Source organism: Chelonia mydas, chromosome 16 (genome assembly GCF_015237465.2).
Source record: "Chelonia mydas isolate rCheMyd1 chromosome 16, rCheMyd1.pri.v2, whole genome shotgun sequence".
Classification (NCBI taxonomy): Eukaryota; Metazoa; Chordata; order Testudines; family Cheloniidae; genus Chelonia; species Chelonia mydas.
The window spans coordinates 2,899,634-2,923,561 of NC_057857.1; the positions used below are offsets into that span (position 1 = coordinate 2,899,634).

A 23,928-nucleotide genomic window follows, 5' to 3' on the forward strand; every position below is an offset into this window, starting at 1 on the left:
TTGGGTAAGTGCCAGGAGTAGAATGACTCAGCTTGTGTTAGAGAATCTGGAGCCCAGCCAGTAAGAGGAAGAAGCAGATGTGAAAACCAGAGACCAGGCACTGACAGTGAAATCTATCTATCTTTACCCTCCCACCCATGAAGATAGTATCCAAGAGCCTTCCTTGTAAGATCGACAGCAACTGCGTAGTCCCCTGCGGACCTCCAGGATTTCATTTTCAGGGTTGAAACTCTGCTTGGGGTAGAGATTTTGTTTCTGAAATAAGAGTTAGAAAAGACTGACCCAGTCAGCATGGCCATGCCAGGCCCACGCAGGATCGTGCCCTACATCAAGCACTTGGTCCATTCCAACAGAATGGCCCAGACCACTTCTTTGACAAGCAATCCCACTGGTCTTTCCTCATGCTCAGATTAAGCTCTCGCGTAAAGGTGAGCAGGAGCCACCTAGCCCCTATCTGCTAAGGGCTGTGTTTGGGAGGTTGAGTTCTAGTCTATGCCAGCCTCATGATTACCTTGTGCCAGCTCCTAGGGGCAGTGCTGAGAGCATACAGCACCCAGTGCAGTGGGCTCCAATCCCGGGGTGGGCCTGTGGGCACGCCCAACACGAACACAGCCGTGGGGTTCCCGCCTTTGCTGTCAGCAGCAAAGCACTGAATAGCAATGACAAACCCGGCAGTGAAGAGCTCCAGGTCAGGACCTGACAAGCCAATCCCCAAAGAGTTGTGCTGCGTGTGGAGTCACCGGGAGAGGAGAACAGACGCTCCCTGGAGCGGCTCTCACAGCCACAGGTCCTGCCCTCGCTGCGGGCAGCCAGACAGTAACTCTCAGCGATGTTACCAACTTACTGATGCAGGAAGCAGCCCCGGCAGATCGACTCACCCACAGAAGGCGGGAGGATAGTAGGGAAGCCTGGAACCCGCAGCTACGTTGCATTCCAGTTCTGCCTCATAAGGGGGGGGGATACAGGACGCAGAAGCTCAGCTCATCTGGAGAATGACGGTGCAACGGGGCTTTAAGAATTCACCCCTTGGCTGTAAAAGGCTGGAGGAGCCAGAGAGACAAGAGGGGGCAGAGCCTCTGGAAAAGCCAGACTGAGCAGCTGCTCAAAGGTCTTTGCTCAGAAAAATAACTGTGCCTAGAGCAGGTGGCCCCAAAAGGGGATGTGTGGAGGCTTGCAAGGGAGAGAGAGGAGTAGGGACTGTCTGGGTGCTAGCGTCATGTCTGTATTTAGGCCTTGTCAAGGACAGTTCATAACCAGGCTCAGCTGCATGGGAAATGCTGGCCCATCACTCCCAGAGGAGGTCACCTGCAACTCTTAGTCCAGGCGAACGGAGCCGGCCAGGTGGGTGCATTTGGCCAGGCCGAGCTATGACAATGAAGTCAGTCATGTGAAGCAGGCGCATGGTGGCGGGGGAAGATGGGGGTTTGAGCAGTCAGATACCAGATTCCCACATGCTTTGCAGCGAGCAATCCAGCTCCACTGTGTGCGTCTCTGCAGAGGGAAGATACAGTCCTGTTACGGGGACTGCCTGGCAACCTGGGCTGCAATTCCCTGCTGGAGCCATGCGAGGCAGGGACAGCGAGAGCCCCCTGTACAGGAGGAGCAGAGAGGCATTGCCACGGGCAGCATGACGCAGAGCAGAGCTACGCTGGGGAAGCAGCGCTGAGCAGAGCACACGCAGTGAGGCAGAGCCCAGACCCCGCGCCTGGGGATTATTCCGGGGTCCAAGTCCATGGAGCTCAAAGACACCACGACATTAAATGGCCTTGGGGGGGTAGCGTCCTGGACGACAGCCACCAGACAGGAGGGTTAACACTGGGAGCTACGTGGGGCTTTCTGGGGTATCAGACCCTTCCCTGAATTCTCAGCAGCAGCATGACACCCCCCTCTCCCCAGGGCTAGAGCTGGCAGTCAGCTTCCATCACCACCCTCTGAACCTCCCCCAAACCTCGAACCAGAGCACTGGCTCCAACCCCCTCGAGGGCTTTGGGGAGGGTTAGGTCCATGTCTGCCCTCTGATTCCATCACCCTCCCTCTCTCCACGGGCCCTTCTCAGAGATCGGCTCTAGGTCGGTCACAAGACACGGGCCGGATGCAGGCACCACTGGGAGACCCTCTGCCCTGCGCTGTATAGGAAGTCAGACTAGACTATCCAAAGCTCCCTTCTGGTCTTAAAATGTCTGGATCTAAATGGGCCAAAGGGACCAGCCCAAATCCAAGCAACCCCCATTCAGATCCAAGCTCCGGCCCTCAGGTCTCTATTTTTGGCCAAAAATGCATCAAAAGTGCAGCCAAGGCACATGGCCAGATCTCCCACTAGCAGCAGCCCACATCAAGGCAAAGAGGTCCTTCAGTTCGTGTGGTAGGGGCCTGTATGCTCGGTGCAGAAGGGCCTAGGGTCTGTCCTGCTCTGCGTCCAACAGGACTCACTGTGACACCTCTGCAAAGCTCTCTGGAGAGCGTGTGGTTGATCTGAGACATTGCTGGGGGCGTCTCACTCAATCTCACTTCAAGAACAGCCATTCCACCTCCGCTTCAGGGTGAGACCGTCACACCCCAGAGGCAGATTCCAGCCCATGCTGGGATTGCTCCGGATCCTGCCTGCAGCCCCCAGGGCCAGTGCTAGCTCCAGTGCATGCAGAGGGGAAGCTAACCTGACTGTTACACCACATCAGCCAAACGAGAGACCAGCAGGGAAGGGACGCGACCTGGCTCCCCGTTTACTCCAACACACGTTTTCAAGAACAGCCAGGTTCAGACACAAACCTCAGGAAAGCCTCCTGTGGGGCCAGCCTGGGAAGTGACCAGGGCAGATATTCCAGCCTCGGGGAAAGCTGCCTCTTCACCAAGCCTGACTTCCACAGCCAGGGGCGTGGTAATAACTGGGCCTACAAATTTACCCTGATTGTAAATTCAGCTGGGAGAAGCCTCTGATTGCCCGACCTGGGAGCGGACGACAGGGCATGGATCACACAGTGACTGTCTGTTCTGTTCATTCCCTCTGGAGCACCTGGCACTGGCCACTGTCAGCAGCAGGACACTGGGCTAGATGGACCATTGGTCGGACCCAGAATGGCCGTTCTTATAAAAGTTCATAAAGTCTCACAATAACCTATAACAACAAATGCTGATGGGAAAAGGTACAAAAGTGAGACAAAGATTGAATTAGTCCAAACACAAAGGCCGACTGATGTAACTCAAGGACTGTGCTGAGATCATGTCTGGTAAACAAATGAAGTGTGGGACTGGAAATCAATGGACCAAAATTGGTGCGTTGAAAATTAGGTCTAATTGGTGACCACATAATAAGGGGATAGACTATTCCACCCATTGCTCCCCTTGGGGGTCATTAAAAAGACCCTTTTTTGGGGAAAATGAAGAAAAAGAAAACTGAGAGCAAGGGAAGGGAGTGAGTTTTACCATCATGGCTGCCAGCCGCACAGTCTCCTGGGACCCTCCAGAACGCTGCTAGGCCTTTGTCGTCCTAATCCCGAGAAAAGTCCTGATCAGATCAGGCCAGAAAAAAGGGACCAAGGTGATACCGTCAATTCCCCTGCTCTGGCTAAATGCCAAACACCACGTGGGAGGTGAGACTGTGTGTCCCCATCCCACCATGTGTCCTTTCCTTTCTCCACCTTATTTCATCTCTTTCCTAGTCCTCTCCTATTTCCTTTTGTCTTAAAGTCTGGCGTAGCAAATCAAGATTGCCCATTTGTGCCCAGAAAGGCAAATTAATGCAATCTCCTAAGCAGCTTGATGCTGTTACAATGTTCCAGTTCTGACAATGGCTAGTGAGACCATGGGCCATGCCTGTGTTTTTCCAGCAGGGAGGTTGCAAACAAAGGAAAGTCAACACCAGTGACATCTTTAAAACTCTGCTGTTCTTCTCTCTTCCCTCTCTTGTGGCCCAGGGTGTGGCAGGGAGTGGCTGATTTAGCAGGTCATGTTCTTCCCTTGTCAGTACCAAGCAGCATGGGGCTAGGTGGTGGTGTGCAGAGGGGATCTGTCAGAGGAGATATAAATCTAGCACCCTGTCCCTTTGGAGTAGGTAGAGATCCCATGGTATTTTAGTTGTATGGGCAACATTAGGGACACTGGCCAGGACCCCAGTCGTTAATTTCAGCCCAGATCATTATATTCTGTCCCAGTTTCAAATGGAAAGAGAAGGGGCGGAAAGCTACTAGGGAAGAGGCTGTTCTAGATTTAATTTGGCAAATAGGGAGGAATTGGTTGAGAATTTGAAAGTGGAGGGAAGCTTGAGTGAAAGTGATCATGAAATGAGAGAGTTCATGATTCTAAGGAATAGGAGGGAAAACTGTACAATAAAGCTAATGGAAGTCCAGAAGGCAGACTTTAGCAAACTCAGGAAGTTGGTAGGTAAGATCCCATGGGAAGCAAGTCTAAGGGGAAAAACAGTTCAGGAGAGTTGACAGTTTTTCAAAAAGACATTTTTAAGGGCACAAGAGCAAACTATCCCACTGCGTAGGAATGATAGGAACTATGGCAAGAGACCACCTTGGCTTAACCAGGAGATCTTCAATTATCTGAAACTCAAAAAGAGAGTCCTACAAAAAGCAGAAACTAGGCCAAATTACAAAGGATGAATATAATAAACAAACAATACAAGTATGTAGGGATAAACAGGGGAAATGGTTTGAAGTAAATAGGATGAAATTCAATAAGGACAAATGCAAAGTACTCCACTTAGGAAGGAACAATCAGTTGCACACATACAAAATGGGAAATGACTGCCTTAAAAGGGACCTGGGGGTTATAGTGGATCACAAGCTAAATGAGTCAACAGTGTAACGCTGTTGCACAAAAAAAAAAAAAAAAAAAAGCAAACATCATTCTGGGATGTATTAGCAGGAGTGTTGTAAGCAAGACACGAGTAGTAATTCTTCTGCTCTACTCCGCGCTGATTAGGCCTTAACTGGAGTATTGTGTCCAGTTCTGGGCGCCACATTTCAGGAAAGATGAGGACAAATTGGTGAAAGTCCAGAGAAGAGCCACAAAAATGATTAAATGTCTAGAAAACATGACCTATGAGGGAAGATTGAAAAAACTGGGTTTATTTAGTCTGTAGAAGAGAAGACTGAGAGGAGACATGATAAAACAGTTTTCAAGTACATAAAAGGTTGTTACAAGGAGGAGGGAGAAAAATTGTTCTCCTTAACCTCCGAGGACAGGACAAGAAGCCATGGGCTTAAATTGCAGCAAGGGAGGTCTAGGCTGGACATTAGGAAAAACTTCCTAACTGTCAGAGTGGTTAAGCACTGGAATAAATTGCCTAGGGAGGTTGTAGAATCTCCATCATTGGAGATTTTTAAGAGCAGATTAGACAAACACCTGTCAGGGATGGTCTAGACCAGTGGTTCTCAAACTTTTGAACTGGTGACCCCTTTCACATAGCAAGTCTCTGAATGCAACTCCCCTTATAAATTAAAACCACTTTTTAATATATTTAACACCATTATAAATGCTGGAGGCAAAGCAGGGTTTGGAGTGGAGACTGACAGCTCGCGATCCCCCATGTAATAACCTCACAACCCCATGATGGGTCCCCACCCCCCAGTTTGAGAACCCCAGTTTAGATCAGGGGTGGGCAAACTTTTTGGCCTGAGGGCCACATCTGGGAATAGAAATTGTACGGCAGACCATGAATGCTCACAAAATTGGGGTTGGGGTGAGGCTGGAGATGAATAGTTTGGGGTGTAGGAGGGTGCTCTGGGCTGGGACCAAGGGGTTCAGAGGACGGGAGGGGTATCAGGGCTGGGGCAGGGGGTTGGAGCGTGGGGAGAGGCTCAGGGGTGCAGGCTCCGAGTGGCACTTACCTCAAGCGGCTCCCGGAAGCAGTGGCATGTCCCTTCTCTGGCTCCTAAGCAGAGGAGCGGCCAGGTGGCTCGGCACGCTGCCCCATCCACAGGCACATTTGCATTTGCCTGGCAGCTTACCTATTGGAATGCTGGAGGGGGCCATAGGAGCCAGACTGGGGCCATGCGGCTGCTTCCGGGAGCCGCATGGTGCGGCCCCCGACCCTGCATCTCACTAGAGTGCCAGAGCAGGGCCATGGTACGGCCCCTGACCCAGCGCCCCCGCTGGAGCACTGGAGCAGGGCCAAGCCACGTAGTGCGGCCCCCGACCCAGCGCCCCGGCTGGAGTGGGGCTGAGTCTTGTGGTGTGGCCCCCAACCCAGTGCCCCGGCTGGAGTGCCAGAGCAGGGCAAGCCCCAGACCCCACTCCCCAGCAGGAGCTCACAGACCATAGTTTGCCCACCCCTGGTCTAAATAATATTTAGTCCTGCCATAAGTGCATGGGACGGGACTAGATGACCTCTCGAGGTCCCTTCCAGTCCTATGATTCACCCTTCATTCATTTTCCTAAGCCAGTACGGAGTGTGGCTGTTGTTCCACCCCAGAGACAGCTGGGGATTAGTTTTCCACATGCTTTGGAGTGAGCAATCCAGCTCCATCATGTGCATCTCTGTAGAGGGAAGATACAGTAGAGCCCTTTGGGAAGGAGGCCCTACAGAAGTGTTATAAATGTCAGGTATTCTGATGGAGCATCATCCATTTATTTGGGACTGTGAGAGTGGGGAATCATGGAGTCACTTGGTACATACGCTAACAGGGGTAATAGCTAGTTTAGCGTTGAGAAGTTGGGTGTCAGCACCCTGAGATGCTTGTGGAAGGATACTGTGTGGGAAGATCATGGACTCTCTCATAAGCCTCAAGGACAGGAGGGCTGCGGATCCACAATACCATCCACGCGAGGCAAAGGGACTATGGCCAGGGCCTGAAAATGTTACCTGGTGCCTACTAGCCAGGAGCCTGAGGGCTAGGCTGCACTAGAAGATATAGCTGGGCTGATGCAGTTGTCCTGCTGTAGGACGTCTGGTGAAGACGCTCCCCGCCAATGTGAGAGACACTCTCCTGCTGACATAGTGCTGTCCATACCGAGGCTTAGGAGGGTGCAACTTACATCGCTCGGGGGTGGGGGAGTGTGGGGTGTGTGTGTCTTATTCACACTCCCGAGCAACATAAGTGCTAGCGTGTACAAGCCCTAAACCACAAGCCAGGGAGATACAAATTCCATGGGAATGGGGGTTCCACCAGCAAAACCCAAGAGCAGCCCATCTTGGGGAAGAGCCCAGCCCCTGCCAAACCAGCATGGAAAGGCCAAGGATGCTGTCTGGGGACTCTGTGCAGGGCTCCGCTTTTCATACCAGCCTCTACCACTCTCATCTAGATGCCTTTGGAAGGAAGGAAGGAGCTTTCTGACTGTCTCCCTACTCCAGAGCCTTCTGACTGCTGCAAGAGTGGATTGCCTCCCCTAATCTGCCCGTCAGCCTGTTTTATGGATCCTTCCCAGGACTAAGATCAGTGCCTGCCTCCGCCTTGGCAAAAGTTTTCCTCCCAAGCATTATGAAATTGACATGACTGTTGTGTCACTGCTGAGGATCTGAAGAGCGGCCTGAAACTGACCAGTCCTGTCACTTTTGTTAACCTGCAGCTGCTTTGGAAAAGCCCGAGCATGGGCACAGCAGTGGTGCACTCAGACAAACAACACGGCACTGGTCATGTTTTGGTGCTTCTCTTTGTAACTTTATGTCTAGAAACTCTATTAGACCTACGTTAAAAATTTTGCAGAAATTGATAGCTGAGACCCTCACACCCCCTAGGGAAAACTTCCCACTCTCACACAGATGCAAGCACTGCTCACTGGTCTGTCCAGTTATCCAGGTAGATACCCAGGAGTGCTCTAGGGGCATCTGATGATACCCATCCATGCTGCTGGCTTTAGTCAAGGACATGCGCACATACACCAAGCAGGAGTCTGTTCTTCTGGTGAAATGTTTACAATCTATGGTGTTTCTAAGGCACCTGGAACTGTGGTACAAAAGCACTGCAGTAAATGTATAGGTAGGGCATAAACCTGTCTTTCAGATCATCTGTGGGGAGCTGTTTCTACTGAACCCATTGTAAAGATTAGGAATAGTGAATGAGCCTGTTCTTTAAAGTCACCCTAAGGTCACGACCTTAGGACTGTTACAGGATAATTATGAGGAATCATTAACTGGGGAGAGACTGGTCAGTCCACAATAGCATGCTACTCTGTTAGGCAAGATATCACTTTTCTCTGGGTAATCTATGCAAAGAGGTTTGGTGATGGTTAAATGTGTTTGCACTATCCCCTACAGATAATCATCCCCCATCCCACACACTTGTGGTGGTAGAAGTCAGACGGAGGCAACTTGCTGGGCAATCATCACGAGAACAGATGTCTTTATCTGCCCTAGAGATACCAACTCCAACTGCCCAAGACATCAGGTTAGTCAAGAAGCAACAAATTCCCCTGGGCCACGAGGTAGCTGTTGGTGCCCTCAAAGAAAGGGGTTAAATGCTGGAATGTTGTAATCTTACCCACTGATGTTAAAGTGATTTAATGTTTATGCCCACTGAGCACCCAGCATACCATAGGGCATCACATCACCCCACCCATCCCTGCAGGGTGAACAGTGTCTGTTCACAGATAATGACTGTCAAAAGTCCTGCAAGCGCAAAACCAGCCGCTCATTCCCAGTCATTCTAGGCCCACAGGATAAGGAAAAGGGGGTGGGGGAAGCTTGACCAGGAGGAGGAGGGTGGGGGTTGGGAAGTGGATAGGACCAAAGTCAGGAGACCATGGCTTGTTTCAGCTGAACTGAATCACGGAGATCCGCTTACAGTTGAAAATGCTACATAAATATAAAGCCAGGCTGGGGGCGAGGGTTTCCCAGCATCCTCACGCACAGTAGCAGGATTAGCAGTGCCCAAGTATGTTAATTGCTTGGGAGAAAAATCTGCTGCTTTTCTAAACTCAAAAACCCACTGGCTTTGTCCAATACACTCCTGGCCCTCTGCCTGCTGGTAGCCCTGAGGCTTGCATGAGATGACCTCCTCTAGCTGATGGTTATTTCATATCACCGCCAGTGCCTTCAGCTCTGGGAACTGACAACGCCTAGACAGTGCTTGTGCAGGACACAGCAGTCCTTATCTATATGCCCTGCACACAGGCTAGGGATGTGTGAGATGTCACAGGCCAACACACAGCACCTGCAGTGGTTCCACACCGAACAGCCGGCCGTGCCCCTGAGGAAGTAGCCTGCTGGAGTGCCCATTTGAAAACTGCAATGTGTGTGTTTTAAATGGGGAAATGCCAACAGTTAAATCACCAGGACAGCAGATCACACAGGGGGGCAAGGGGGAGACTCTGGACTTGGTTTCATGCTCCTCATGATACAGGCACCCCCAGGTCTGACAGTCCCCTGCCCACGAAGCCATCTGACCCGCGGCTGAGGCGGTGAATAGCTAGAAGGGAACATCCAGAAAGAACAAGCTTCTGCCTCACACAGCGACCGTCTCCTCCTGCTCGGACGGCGTGTACAGCGCCAGGCGCAGCGCACAGTCCAGGCAGAGAGCAGCCTCTGGCCGGGGGCAGGACACCCCCGAGCAATCCCGGGTCCCCTGCCCTCCCGGGAGCAGTGCTCTCCGAGGAGGGCACCGCCAGGCTGCAGCGGCTCAAGGCCCGCTCCGCTCCCGCCGCCCCTGCGGGGAGAAGGCGCAGCCGGCACTTGCAGAGGGACGGGAGCCGGGCCCAAGGGCTGCGAGCGGCCAGAGGGACCTCGGGGGTCTCCTGGGCCCAGCAGAGCCGGGGCACGGGCCGGATTGGGAAGGAGCCGCCCCACAGATCCCTGCACCCAGCAACCTCCCGCGGTTCGGGCACGCCGGGGGGGCTGCAGGCTGGGACCGGGACGGCCCGGCGGGGCCAGCCCAGTCGGAGGGGCGAGCTCCGGGGAAAGGCGGCGAGCTCCAAGCCGAGCCCCGGACTCGTCCGGGGCGGGCTCGGCGCGCTGCCCCCCACCTCGTGCAAAGGCCCCAGGAGCAGCAGCCTGAAGGGCGGTGCGGGGCCCGGGCCGGGCCGGGCTTACCTGGGCCTCGCTGCCGCCGCGCGCCGTCCCGGCTCCGCTGCGCTCCGCACCGCACCGCTCCGCGTGGGGGCCCCGCCCTCCGGAACCAGCCGGGCCCCGCCCCGCACAGCCCGGCTCCGCCCCTCCGCCAGCTGGGCGCAGCGCCCCCGTGCGGCAGCCGGTGGGATTGTAGCGCCCCGCGCCCGGCTCCTGCGCGGGACCCCACAGCCCCACCCCCACCCCAGCTCCCGCCAGGGCCCCTGCACCCCACAGGGCCCCTCCCTCCCCGGGACTCTGCGCCCCCCAGGGCCCTCCCGCTCCTGCTCCAGACCCTGCACCCCACAAGACCATTCCTCCACCCCCCAAAAATGTTTAAGGACAGGCCAGGGTCTGGGTTTTCAGATCCAGATTTTCCTGCATCTCCCCCTTTCCCCTCACCCCAGCCGTGGACCCCCTTGCTTTGCCTGGGTGCTGAGCTATCCCCCGCGGTGCAACACAGCCCAGCCGTTAGGAGCACGGTGACTCGAGCTGGGGAGCCCTCCCAGGGGATCCCACAGCAAACGCAGCTGGGGACAGACAGCTGGGCCTGTGGGGAAGCAGCTCAGCCCAGGTCCTAGCTACCGGGGGCCCTCAGACAAGTGGAGGTGACTGACCAGTTACCAAAGGAATGATGTTAGAGTCGCTAACCCTGCGGGGACGTTCTCATTCGGGAGGAAAGGGATCTTAGTTTGCTTCCGCTCCGAAGTTCTCAAACTGTGGTGGTCTGCGAGCTCCATTCAGGCACCTGGACGGCCGCACACGAGAGAACGAAGGGCCACCCCCTAATTAGTGGAGCCGCGCAGGCGTGGCTAGAGAAGATGCACATGTAAGGTGAGGTGGTGGCCTTGGTGGAACTGTGCTGCTGTTGTCGCTCACTGGAAATTCACCAGTCACCATCCCACCACTGTGTCATGGTTGAGGGCTAGCTGCACCCCTGCCTATTCTGCGGTCTCTCTCTGAGTGCACCCCTCCGGGTCTTAGGCCTCGAGGCTTCACCCCCTGGGGCAGAATCTTGTGATTTTCCCTGTGCAGACTGGGTCTCAGGTGCCACCCCTATGCACCAACCATGATTGCTCAGCAGGCCTGGTTGGGTATGGTGCCTGCAATTCTTTCTACTAGGAATAGTGACCAGTGGAGAACACAGTGACTCAAAACACCCTTCCTAAAACAAAGTACTGTTTACTCTTAACAGCAGAAACAAAGCATAGAGTCAAAGGGCTTTTAACACACTAACACAATCTACAGGTATATCTGTCTCATCTGAAGGCTTAGGCAGGCCTATCTTAACCCCAGGAACCCCACTTTCAGTCTGGGTTCATCTCCGTTCCAAACTCTGTCTCCCCTGTTTAGGGAGTGTGACCCTTTATTGGACCGGCCATGTCTTGTGTCTGCCTTAAGCCAGTTTATGGAGCCCATGAGGGGGACAGAGTTAGACTATCCCAGTGAATAGTCCTGGATGGTTGCTGTGGAGATTGTACCTGGGCTATTGTCTATCCTCATGCGTATATTTCCCAACCAACCAGCTGTTGAATTAATCCAGTACGAATAAACACCTTTACAATATTCAGACAAACAAATACAGCACGTTGTATTCATAGATTACAGGCAGCTTCAAATCCATCAGAGGCTACTACATTTCTATCTACCTGCCGAGGATCACAATTAGGATCTGACTCCTAATCCCTTCCCATGTGTCCACTTCAGGGGCTGAGGCACCCTATGTATGTGGCTGTAGGAATAAGCAACAGCAAGTTTTGCTCACTGCATTGCAGAGATGGGCACCCTGCTGTGCAAAGCCCTGCTGGGCACTGAGCAGCCTAGAAATGGGGATATGTCTCAGGCCTAGCTAGAGAATTGGTGATGATGCACTTAGCAGCTGCAAATGAAACTTCAATAGTCTACTGACAGTGAAAAGGGGATTGTAGATTTAGTTCTGTGCTACTTCTGAAGCATAAAGGAAGCCTTGGAGTGAGACCATGCTGTCTTAGCATGCAGTATTCTCCACCTTCACGCACTGTAAGTGAAGGGCAAGGCCCTTTTCTATCGCTGCTAGAAGCCTGCCCTGTGTAACCCTTACCTTTCAGGTGTCGGGTTTAGGGGCAGAGCTACTCATGCTGAAAAAAGTCTCCTCTTCACATTTACACCCTTCAGCCCCTCCGTTTGTATTAAATCCAAATTTACCCCGCACCCTCAGAGTGTGCTAACGGTTAGAGACCCAGAGGCCATTTAGTGAGTTGGTAAAGTCAAGAGCTGGAGAATTTCATGGGGATTGCAGCAACGGCCAAGGGCCCCAGTCACAGTCTGGGCCCCACTGTGCAAGGTACTGTAGCAACGCTCCTGGAGAGATTGCTGCCTTCCACACACCAATGTATTTGTAGTCTTTTTTTCTCCTCAAATTCTACTCTCAGCAGGAATGGGAAACCAGTGCAGGGGAGGAGCCAGTATTTACTTCTCCATCATAGGGAACTCCAGCACAGAACGTGTTTGGACCAAAGAAGTGAGTTAAAGATCCAGCTGACAGGGCCACTAAAAGTCCGGTTTGCCACAGCGGGGAAGGCAGGCTCTGTGCCTGGATCCCGGGAAGTGGCTGGCATGTCTCTCCGGCTCCTAGGCAGAGGGGTGGCCACAGGGGCTCCAAGTGCTGTCCCCCACCTGCAAGTGCTGCCCTGGGAACTGCAGCCAATGTGACCAGATGTCCTGATATTTAACCCTTTGTCCTGGGTCCTCGATCAGGACACCATTTTTCCTGATATCCAGGTAAAATTTAAAACTTGGTACAGTAGAACCTCAGAGTTATGGACATCTTAGGAACGGAGATTGTCCATAACTCTGAAATGTCCATAAATCCGAACAAGACATTACGGACTTCAGCTACTGGAGGGGATTAGGGCTGCAACCATGGGGAGCGGGTCAGGGCAGAGGTGGGGTAGGGCTCTGGGCTTCTGATCCTCAGGAGCGCTAGAGCTCAGGGCTTTAGATCTGAGGGAAGCGCTGCGGCTCAGGGCTTCAGCCCCATAAAACGCTCCCAGTTTCAGCCTAATTGGGTGTGCCAGGGCTTGGGGCTTCAGAAGTCCTGTAGCTCTGTTCCTGGCTTCAGCCCTGTGGGGGGCACTGGGCCTTTACTTTGAGGGGCCCACTGAAAGCAGGAGCAGAGCCATGGGGAGCCCCAAGCTCTGCTTCAGTCCCATAGCTCCATTCCCAGCTTCTGCTGCGGGAGGGGCATCTCACAGCTCTGCTCCCGGTTTCAGCAGTGGGAACAGTAAATCACTTCCCCCCAATGTGTTCTGATATTTTACTGTTACGATCTGGTCACCTACCTGTAACTGTACTGGGCCAGCCCCAAATGCAACCATTAACTCAAAGAGTCCCTTGAGGGTGAGGATATATTAAGTGTGAGATAACACATATTCTACCAGAGTGCTCAGGCCTGCAAAGGGAAGGATGGGTGTTTCAAACACTACAGACAAGGTAGGTTGGTCAGAACATGATGGGTCGTAAAGCAAGAGACTCCCACTTGATCATTAGCTTTCTGATTTATCTCATCTTGAAGATGAGAGCAACTTTTGCCACTGCCTTAGCCAGCCAGCCACACATCACACCAGCTCCCAGCACATGCTGCCAGCTAACCTGCCTTGCAAGGGTGCCCTGTTGCCATTTCTCAATCCACCCCTTAGGATCAGGTGATGCTAGTTTGATCACGTTCCTGTCCCAGATCTCTGCATGGTAACACCCTCTGCAGTGGCCAAGCCAGATCAGGGTTCCTGCACAACTTCAGCTTCTAAAGATTCAGGAACTTCCCAGGGTGGGCTTCAGAGAAGTGTTACGCAGCGACTCCTGAGACAGACAGACACCCTTTCCCCAAAGGGAGACTGAGCCAACACCATCCTTGTTAGAACTCCACCAGGTCAATGGAGTTTTGCACAAGGGATGAATTTGGCCTATTCATTTTAACTAGTTAATTCTTTGCCTCCTAGCCACCCTTTTGTTCTGTGATACCCATTCTCTGGCTGGAGAGTGACTCTTTATGCGGAGGGGCAGAGGCCAGCTGTAGTCGAGGCTAGCTGTTAGTGATGTGCTTGGAACTTAAATTACATGGGTGCAAATTAACAGCAACCCGAAGCAACTGATCAATATCACCCTGGAGCTCCAGCAATCTGAGGAGAGAAGTTTGGTTGAACAGCTGAATGGCTCCCCGCACCAGGTGGCTAAGGAAGGAGCTTGGGCATGGAGGAGCGGGAGGAAGGCTGCTTAGGCAATGCACAAACCAGACAAGAATTCTTTCTACTTTGGTATAGAAAATCAAGCAGTGAAATGAAGCCCAGCTAGGAAGGCTGATGTATACAGTAGATCTACATTCTAGTCAGGATTGCTGGAAAGGCAGAAACTCTCTAACACACACGGGAGAATCCAGCTCCTGGTTGCAATACTGCGGGACCGTCCCCGGAGCCGTGAACTGCCTGCTTTCAGGGGGCTGAGCATCATCTGCTGACAAGTCCAGGAACAGTCTGAATAAGCTGAGGGATAGTCCTTTTCCTACTGGTCTTACTAAAGAAACAGCCTAACAACTGTCTAGGCTCCGATGCCAAAGCAAGGAAGTGAATTCCTGAAACAGAGTTGGTGATGACTTGAGTATCTGCTCCCCCACTGAGGGAGTTTGCACCCCCTTCGTTCCCCATTGAGGGGTTCTGTTTGACCCTTGGCTGCTTCAGGATTCCCAGACAGCAGGAGCTGTAGCTCTTCTGCAGCTGGGAAGCAGGTTGCAACCTTTCTCTCAGCCCTCACTGCCATGATCCACCCCTTGGTCACCCCCAGAGTGGATTCCTGCTAGGCACTCTCCAGGGGGTTCCCTAAGAGGAAGTCTTGGAAATAGCATCTGCACTTGGACTGGAAAGGTTCTGCATAGATCTTGACTCCGAGAAGGCCCCCCTCTCCTGCCAAGACAAGTTTCACCCTCATGGTAGCATTGTGCCAATGGATCAGAGTTGATGGGAGCACTCATGGTCCCACAGCATGACACAATTTCTTTAGCTATCCTACAACCATATCATTAAATGTTTTGAAAATAAGGACCAAGACCTTGAATGTGATGCAGTATTCTATGGGAAGCCAGCATAGCAAGCAAAGGACAAGGATGATGTACTCCTAATGCCCGTGTCTCCTCAGCAACACAGTGTACCTGTCGTGCCAGCCAGAGTTCATACTTTCAAGCCCACAAACCTGTATTGCTGTAATCCAGCTGGGAGGCAGCAGCTTGTATGCTATTGAGGCTAGGTCAGCACCTATAACGTTGGCCAGAAGACTGCACCCCAACCAGAGAATTAATTTGTTGCAGATGTGGATACGAGGGCTCTCAGCAATAGCAGAGTGTTGTAGTACTTCTGGCCAGCAGGCCGACTGGATAAATTGTGAGCAGGTATCTTGGACTGGTATAAACAACATTGAAGCTACTAGCTCTTTGAAACCTCACATTCTCCCAGCAAGCACCACCTCCGCCTTAGTAGGGGACTCAGTAAGCAAAGCAGTCTGGTGAGAGATCCAGCCAGGTGAATGAAGAGTGAAAGGCCACCCTCTACCTAACATCCCTTCACTTCTTTGCTTTAGTTCTATGGTTTGACTGAACCCAGACTGTGAAAGGTCTAGGACAGCTTTTCTCAATGACCTATCCATGGAGCAGCACCCTGACAAGCCGGTCTCTGGTCTCAAAAAGGTTGACAAACACTGCTCTAGGATATTTGCATGGACTAGATTTTCTGTACAAGCTCAGTAAGATGACAGGCCTCTCAAATGAGTGCCCTAGCCACTGCACTGTGGGATATTCTGATGAGAGACTCACTCACTCTCATTGAAGCTATTCCACTTTAACAATCAATTGGGCCAAAACCAGAGTCACTCTATAGTTTAGAGCACTCATCTGAGAGGTAGGTGATCCTTGTTCAAATCCCTTTGCATCAGGCAGAGAAGGGAATTGAACTGGGGTCTCCTACATCCGGGAGGAGTTCCCTGGTTACAGGTTATACGGAGTCTTCTTCCTCCTGATTTACTCCTTGCAACACACAAGTCCGTTTATGGATCCAAGCTGCCATGACTGGCTCACAGCAGAAATCTGATGAAGTGCCCAGTTAAAACCACTCCTCTATCATCTACTCCTTTAACAATTTTATGTGAGGCTGGCACCTGTCTTTGGCTACATGGGCAGTTCGTGGTTGTGTAACTGAAAATATCTTATTACTGGCTGGAGGAAGCAAGCACTGGACCCATTTCCGTAGAGAACTTGGCTTTTATTTAAATAAAATATTGTTCCTTCTCAAGAGGAGATGGAGCTCAAGTATGTATTACAAGAGAAAAACAGAGGCGCGAGAACGATCTGCTTGCATAACTGAACACCTTTACAGAGCCAGTCACAACTTAAATTGTTTTAAATGTGTAGTCCTGCAGCAGCTGAACACCAGATCTTTGGTGATTGTCAGATAGTGACTTCCTCCATCTGGGATCCTCACGTAGGCGTTATCACAGCTGTAGCAACGTGAGGGCAGCACAGCTCCTACAATGTTTGCTGTGTATGTGTTGGTCCAGCAGAAGCGAAAAACAAAGTTGTGCTGTTTCATACAAGCACTCATTCATGTTTTAACTGGTATATCAACAGAACTGGTGAATTCTTAATTTTAAACTTATTTCAAATTTTGCCAACTTTCCTTTGTCAGACTTAAGTTTAGCTCAAATAGCAGGGTTAAGTTCTTCTTTAAAGACTACACAGAACTGGGTTATTATTAAAGGATGAGCTCCTCACAGTAAATACCTTCTCCACGTGTAAAAGGGGAAGGCGTTCAGGAGCAAGACCTCAAGTACAGAGACCAAAACTACTACTACTAGGAAAAACAATTAGACTGGGATGACGCTTTCTTTAAACTTCCATAGGCCCGATCCACCTTACCTTGGGAAAACAGTTTGCCAGCAACTCAATCCAAACCTTCCCACAGTGTCACACTTGGGACACAGTTAAGCTTTCTTAGCAGTTTCTTTTCTTTCAGATATTTTTATAAAACCCTGTCAGGCTCTCAGTATTTTTTAAAACAAAAATAAGCACTTATGGTATTAAGTTATGTTACAGAAGCACAGTACAGTCCTTTGAATTTGACTGATCCTGGGCAGAAGAGTCAGTCCTGTGGAGAGCTGATCCTTGTACAGTAGTATTGCCTACTGGGACTGTCAGTCACTTCGGAAAGAGAAGGCACGATCAGAATGAAAGGATCCAGCTAAGACAACCTCAATCCCCCCCTTATACAAAATCCTCATGTGTGCAGCATTCTAAACCATTATGGCACCTCTAACATATTATGTACAACCTAAATGCAACAGGCCTAAGGCCTATTAAATTCAAACTCAGACCTAGGTAGCAAAAACAAAGTTATTCAACACTTTTCTGCAGATTCTCCTGCACAGCTTTCTCTGTGAGAATCTTGGAAATTCCATTTTGCATCGCAGAACAAACCCAATATTAAAGACCAGTCATTGATATCAATGGCTTTTCAGAATCTGAAGAGAGTGTGCCACGTGCCCCATGCAATGGGGAAGACGTGACCTTTCCACTACAGCTGTCAGTCTCATCAGGGTGTCCACCTACTTCTGAGAATTAAAGCCAGGAGGTCTGGGCCTCATAGGAACAACATGGAGCTTTGCTGGAAACCAGAAAACAAGAGGACACAACAAGGTTGATTTACAGTATTTATATCCCTAGGAAGAGGGCCCGTCTCTCCAGGAAGCTCAGTTATCCACCTCTTCATCATCATTTTGTTCCTCCTCCTCCATCCGTTCATCATCCTCATCATTCTCCTCCTCCCTGCTCTTGTCTTGTTCCTCAGAGTCTGCCTTCTTGTCTTTGTCTTTCCTTGCTTCTTTCTTTCCTTTTTGCTCACGCCTGTAAACTAACAGACCAAGAGAACTACAATTGGATACACATGTCATTATATCCATTGTAGGGACAATCTACAGGTGGCTCCCATCCCTGTGACCCAGGGTCTCCCCTGGCTCTCCAGGCTTACAACAAATGGAGCACTGAACCTCTTCATAGCTGCTACCCATCCTGTTATTTGAGTTGTGGTGATAGACTCCACAGGAAGTTATGTTAAGTGTTGTTCAACAGAAAGATGGCGAGAAGGATACAGGAGCTCATATTCATTACGCAGAACACACGACTTCCTCTACACAGAAGTGACGGGGGAGACAAATTAAATGAGTCACCTTTGTGAAATTACATCATATCAGTTCTATTAAACTACATGTTCATATGTCCCCATAAAAACTGCAATGGAAATGTCTGGCTTTAAAATAAATAAATAGATGATTCAGGGAACATAAGAGTTGGATGCCCAACTTCTGGGTAAATGGGACTCAGTGTCATTAGGACTAATTTAATCTACAGTTAGAGAACATGTTACCTTCCAATGATTCCTTTAAAGGGGCTATGAATCTCTGGAACTCCATTTCCTCCATGGCTGAGAGGACATCTCCAGCATTCAGTGTTTTCCTCTTCCCCTTCACTGCAAAGTTATTTGCACTAAAGAGAGGGAGAAGAATGAATATCAAAGAGTAAATCAACTCCAACTGCTGGCTGTTTAAAGGGACAGAGCCAACTTAAAAAACAATCACAGCTCTCAGAAATGTTTAATCACTATTATAAGCAATACCTAGGATGACCGACCAAGAATCTAATTATAACAGATTAAAGAAAAAACCACCTTTGTTTACATTGTGCATTTATGTGTATATAGTCAGTTTCATTGTTTCCCTGTATAGTCAGGGAGTTTTCCATTTATGTGGGTTTTTCCACACATGTAACAAGAAAGAAAATACATATTTAAATGTGGTTGTAAAACTATTAAGTGGCAGGGCGATTCAAGGACACTGTAACAAATATGTAGTTACTACAAGTTTAGTTTAATTCATTTTTAAAAAGTTGACTAATATTCAATTTAATGGTATACCTTTTAATTTTATTATTACGTTTTAAAGATGTTTGAATTTCAACTGTTATAGATTTAAACAGAGAATTTAGATGCAGGAGGAAGCTAAACCCTTTAAACCTGAATGAGTAATTTAACATACACTATGAAACATGCCTAGTTAGTTCCTACACCACTTGGGTTATGTGAACCCATTGTAGCCTTATGACTTCCCTTCTGAGTGTTAACCTAAGAACAAGGAGCGCTTATGTAAATTAATGTTTGCTCTAAAAAGGCTCTATAATTTTATGATCAGTGTTTTCTGAAAAATGATAAAGTGTAGTGATAAAGGTAAATCAAATGTGACAGTTCAGGACATGAGGTGATCACTGAAGGCGACAGGATGTAATCCACCACCAGCTCTATAGGCCCGCAGGATGTATATATTGGGCAAGTAACTGAGGGCATTATGAGGCAGCAAATACTGGCTACTGAAACAGAAGCAAAGCATTTGCCCTGTTGATTTATCACTTGCCCCTCTTAGAAAGTTTGCATGGCAGCATGCTACTTAATCAAGAAACTAATTTTGAACATAAGATTATTTTACACAAAGGTCACATTACAAACTAAAACCAGATGAAGCTTTATAATGCCTCATGTACATGAATGATAAATATGCCTTTCATTACAGCTACTGCAAAAATTCTCTCCAAGAGAACCAACAAAAAGGCTAGCTACAGATCAAATGGTCCATTGGATCAGGTCACCAGTGATGCTTACCATGATGTTGCATACAACACAAACACACTTGCAGCTCGAGATATTGCACTACGAGCTTCCTTGGAAATGTTTACTCCATCAGGAAGCTGGGGAAAAAGAAATGTCATTTTATCAGATGAAATTCAAGTCATATGGATCTGGAGGCTAACAAGTCCTGTCCAGTTCAGTCAAGCCATTCAGAGTGTTTGCAGTGAACAATAAATGTGAGAAAATGAATTTTCTATAGTATTTTAATTAATCCTAATGTGTGCCTCAGTTTCCCTCTTCACTTTGCCCTGTTACCCAGTGGAGGGAAAAGTATTAAGTTGGGGCAGTGCAGAAGATCAGATGTGGGAGTAACCTTCTTCTTTGGGCTACAGTGAATAGGGTCACAAGGAACTGTCTGGACCCTGCTGAAGGCGATTCTGTAACAATGCAGAATCCCAAAGAGACGATGGAAAAGCCCCAATGACCAAAACAATGACACCTAGGAAACAGAAACAAAGAGAAAGAGGTTTCCCCTGCACCTCTCAGCAGGGAAGTTGAGCAGAGACCCCAGATCTAGAACAAAGGACTGACACATGACCAGCAGAGAATAAGGGTGGACTTCTGGTTCTGAAAGAGGCTGGCTGCTCTCTCCGGGGTCTCACTAAGGAGTTAGAGGGAGACAGAACTTGAAATGGAGTTCACTACACTTTGGCTGGTGAATTACTCTGGTTTGATCAGAATGGACTATGCTTTAACCTTTTACTCGGTTTTGAAAATGCTGCCTGTGTGTTAATGCAAATACTGGGTGAGATGCATTAGTTCCTGAAGGCTGTACAAGTCTCTAACCAGGAGTCTGTGTCAGCTGGACTTGCTGGGCAGAGCTCACGGTGTGAAGCAAGGGTGCTGGAGCAGACACTCAGTCTAGGAGGTAGTGAGGCTGCATGGCTTACCCTGAAGGACGAGCGAGACACCTTGGAGTCTGACACATTAAAGGGGTTCCCTCAAGAGCCTGTTTAAAAGCTGGAGCACAGCACAGATCCATGACATAAGGCTAGAAGAATGCTACTGCATAGATAATTGTCCTAACCCATTGCTCTGACTATATCACCCAACTCTTTGCTTCCTTCCACTGGCTCCCCCTTCCCTAGTGTTTCAATCATAAGATACTTATCTTCACTTTAAAGGCCGTTAACAATCCCAACCCTACCTATCATTTCTTATTCACTGCTGAGACGCTGACTCTCACCTCTGGTCGGCCCATGATACCAGCCTCCAATATACACTTCTCCCTACTGCCCCTCATGCCTGGGAGGAGCTCCCTGCTAAATATCTGCAAAGCCACTTCATTATCCTCCTACAACCCCTCCTCAAAACTCTCCTTTGCCAGGATGCCTACAAAAACCCTAACAATGAGTGAACCTGTCACGATGCCCAATATTATCCTATTGTTTCGTTGTACTCCTCCATCTGCCTATATCCACCTGTTACCTCTTGTCTCAGGTTGTGAACTCTTTGGGACAAGGACCTTCTTTTTATTCTGTGTTTGTACAGCAACTAGCACAATGGGATCCTGGCCCATGACTTGGGCTCCTACGCACTACAAATAAATAATAATAATAATAAATATTCCAGATACATCTAACATCTAAGTACAACAAGAAGCTGGTTAACTGTGAATGGGCTTAGCCAGGTCAAGAACATAGACAGAAGGAAAGTAACTTTTGTAGTAGCAGTGGACTTGGCCTCTGCCTCAATCTTAGTCCATTTAATCCAGAGGTCGGCAAACTACGGGCTGCGGGCCACATCCAGCCTGCGGGACCCTCCTGCTCAGCCCCGAGCTCCTGTCCCAGGAGGCTAGTCCCCGGCCCCTCCCCCTCCCCTGCAGCCTCAGCACGCCAAGTCGCTGGCATAACACTCTGGGCGGCCGGGCAGCGCAGTTGCAGAGTTGCGGCCTGACTCAGGGCTCTGGGCAGTGCGGCTGCGGTGGCAATGGATGAAATATTACATACTGGGGAAAGGGGGAAAAAAGAAAGGGGGGAGGAAAGCACTTTCTGCAGCATGGGGGATAAGTATGGAAAAATCCTTTTGTCCAGTACAATTTCTCTGTCAGAAAACAGTGTCTCTTCCATTTCAATAGAAAGTCAACCTTTTCTTTTGACAGCTCAGATAAAGTTTGCTTGGCATTAAATAGAACACATCTTTAACTTAAATACAAAAAGATTTTATGGCAGGTTATTTAAAAAAGTAGAACCACTGCAACCCAACGAATGACATATCTCATACACCAGATAAAGCAGAAAACGAAATGCAAGATTTTGCACTTGAAATAGTTGGAAACAACCCAGAATTTGCTGCTTTGAGCCCCTTATTAAACTACAACTTAAAAAAAATCAATCATATTTCCACCTGAAAATGTTTTACCTACAACTCTAAAAAATAATACATAAAAGAAAGATTACAGAAAATTATTTCTCTATTTTTCCCAATCTACCGTGAGCATTTGACAGTACTAGGCATAAAGAATTTCATTTTACCATGAATAGTCAGATTTCCCTGTTTGAGTAGGTCTCTCTCAAACCAACAAGGGGCAGAAATAATGCTAAAAAGAAAAGATGACTGTAAAACCACAAGAATTGTCAGGGCTTTTTTTACTAAATGATTAGATTTCAAGTTGACCACTTTCCTGTTAAACTGTTTTATCATCTACAACACAAAAGGAGATTAAAAAATTACACAGCATACGGCCCATTTTCTGTACAACAGGCACATTTTACTCCTTTGAGGTTTTCAATCTTCACTTCAATCTTCTTGCACTTTTTTATATCTCTGCTAATACTCACTGCTTCTTTAATTATTCGAGTGATGACAGCATTGGGCAAGTTCAAGTCCTCTGGTCTTTCCGCCATCTCTGAATACCTAGAACTGAAATGAGGACTAGTCATCAGATATTTTTTCTGCTGAGCAGCTCTGCTTATAAAACACTTGTCTCACTATTACAGTAGTTATAGGTAGCTCTGCTATGTAAAGTGACCATATAAAAACGGCACCATCTCACCCAGCAGCTCTGCCCCTGTGTTTAGTCTGGCGTCTGCCTATCAATGAGACAATGTCTGTACCACTCTTTATTCCTGTTATCTCTACAGAACAAAGAGAACATTGACTCCCTGGATTTCTTTGTCTTTGTCCTGTGCATTGTCAACAGAGATATTAAATCAATTTCAATCACTTGCACCTGAGTAAAACCCGCCACAACAGTGGGGCTACTCAGCTGCCACAAGCGCAGAGCGGCAGGATCTGTGTGGCTGGTGACGATGAAAAGGCAGGAAGGAGCCCGGCTTGGTTCTCAGACCCCGGGGGGACTCTGCAGGGCTGGCAGTCAGCCAAGCCGCCTGCTGACTTGTCCGCGCAGACCTGGAACCTCAGCGCGCCAGTGCCCGCGAACGGCCCCTCTCACCGCAGAGCCGCGCATTAGGGCGGGCGTCACAGGGAAATCTGTTGCCAGAGCCCCTCCGGACCTAGGGGAGCTGCCCCCTCAGCCCAGCCAGCTGCCGTTGGGCACTGGGGGCAGCGCGAGGCTCACGCGCCGCCAGCCTAGGGCGGCGGGGGGGTCAGGGGGAGTCACAGCCCAGCCCCCGCCCGCGGGCCGCATGGACACGGGCGGCAGGTGGGGGAGGGGAGGCCGAGCGGCGGCAGGGTCGCTCGCTCCGGGAGCGGACTGGCGGCGGCCCGGGGGGGCGAGGGGGTCCCGCCGGTGCCCACTCCCTCGCGCCCCGCACTCACGGGGCAAGGCGGCCGCCGGCCGCGTACAGACACAAGGCCCCGCGAACCGAACCGCGCGCCCAGCCCTTGACCTCTCACCTCTAACCCCTCCCAGCATGCAGTGCGCGGGCGACAGACTTCCCCCTTCCCGGCGTGCGCTGCGGGCGCTTCCTTCGCCTCCCCTTTCCGAGCGCGCGCTGTTGCCTGGTAACGGGGAGTCGTGGGGCCCGGCGTGGGCGGCGGCGGCGGCGGGCAGGTGAGAGGCGGCCCGGGTCGGAGCGCAGCGGGCTGTACGGGCAGGGTCGGGGGAGGAGCGGGGCAAGGAGGGTCCGGCGGAAGGGGGAGGTGACTGGGAGGGGGAGCGGAAGATGGCTGGGCCGTGGGGAGGAGGGAAGGGGGGAAGTGATTGGGCGGGGGGAGGAGGAGCGGGAGGTGACCGCACAGAGAGGCAGGGTGGGAGCAGGGGTAGAGTAGCTGGGGGCGGGGGGGGTCTTC

The 23,928-nt window shown here is 50.2% G+C and overlaps 2 protein-coding genes and 1 long non-coding RNA gene across 12 annotated transcripts in view; 1 reads left to right on the forward strand and 2 right to left on the reverse strand.

Moving 5' to 3' along the window:
• Positions 1–10,115, reverse strand: part of ALAD (aminolevulinate dehydratase) — a 27,392-nt gene extending 17,277 nt beyond the window's left edge. The window contains exon 1 of one of the 3 annotated variants that reach the window (XM_037879871.2): positions 9,971–10,115. The gene's annotated coding sequence lies outside the window, so the exon portion shown is untranslated. Of the gene's footprint in view, positions 1–511; positions 719–9,970 lie in introns of those variants that run through there. The other 2 variants (XM_037879867.2, XM_037879868.2) reach the window with 2 other exon arrangements.
• Positions 1–19,923, forward strand: part of LOC119563848 — a 25,011-nt gene extending 5,088 nt beyond the window's left edge. The window contains exons 2-3 of the long non-coding RNA XR_005222550.2: positions 8,201–8,330; positions 19,619–19,923. This is a non-coding gene — a long non-coding RNA (uncharacterized LOC119563848). The remainder of the gene's footprint in view (positions 1–8,200; positions 8,331–19,618) is intronic.
• On the reverse strand, positions 16,246–23,870 carry POLE3 (DNA polymerase epsilon 3, accessory subunit). Of its 8 annotated transcripts, XM_043530812.1 has the most exons (6): positions 23,455–23,510; positions 22,791–22,866; positions 22,515–22,596; positions 19,708–19,793; positions 18,424–18,542; positions 16,246–17,910 (listed from the first exon to the last, which is right to left on the reverse strand). In XM_043530812.1, the coding sequence occupies exons 2-6, from the start codon at positions 22,829–22,831 to the stop codon at positions 17,750–17,752; spliced, it is 489 nt and encodes a 162-aa protein (XP_043386747.1). In that variant the 5' UTR covers positions 22,832–22,866; positions 23,455–23,510; the 3' UTR covers positions 16,246–17,749. The 8 variants fall into 8 exon arrangements, with proteins under 8 accessions (XP_043386747.1, XP_037735802.1, XP_037735801.1 ...); XM_037879874.2 differs by lacking the exons at positions 22,791–22,866; positions 23,455–23,510 and adding an exon at positions 23,533–23,870; XM_037879873.2 differs by lacking the exon at positions 22,791–22,866 and having other exon boundaries at positions 23,455–23,583.
• Between the last annotated feature and the right edge of the window lie 58 nt (positions 23,871–23,928).

What these genes read in the sequence shown, in the direction of transcription:
- POLE3 (XM_043530811.1), bottom strand. Translation starts at nt 22,867, where the DNA reads ATGCACAGGACAAAGACAAAGAAATCCAGGGAGTCAATGTTCTCTTTG. An exon ending in GTGTTGTATGCAACATCATG is followed by an intron (nt 18,543 to 19,707) that starts GTAAGCATCACT and finishes CCCTCTCTTTAG; the next exon opens with TGCAAATAACTTTGCAGTGA. An exon ending in TTTAAAGGAATCATTGGAAG is followed by an intron (nt 17,911 to 18,423) that starts GTAACATGTTCT and finishes TTGGTCTGTTAG; the next exon opens with TTTACAGGCGTGAGCAAAAA.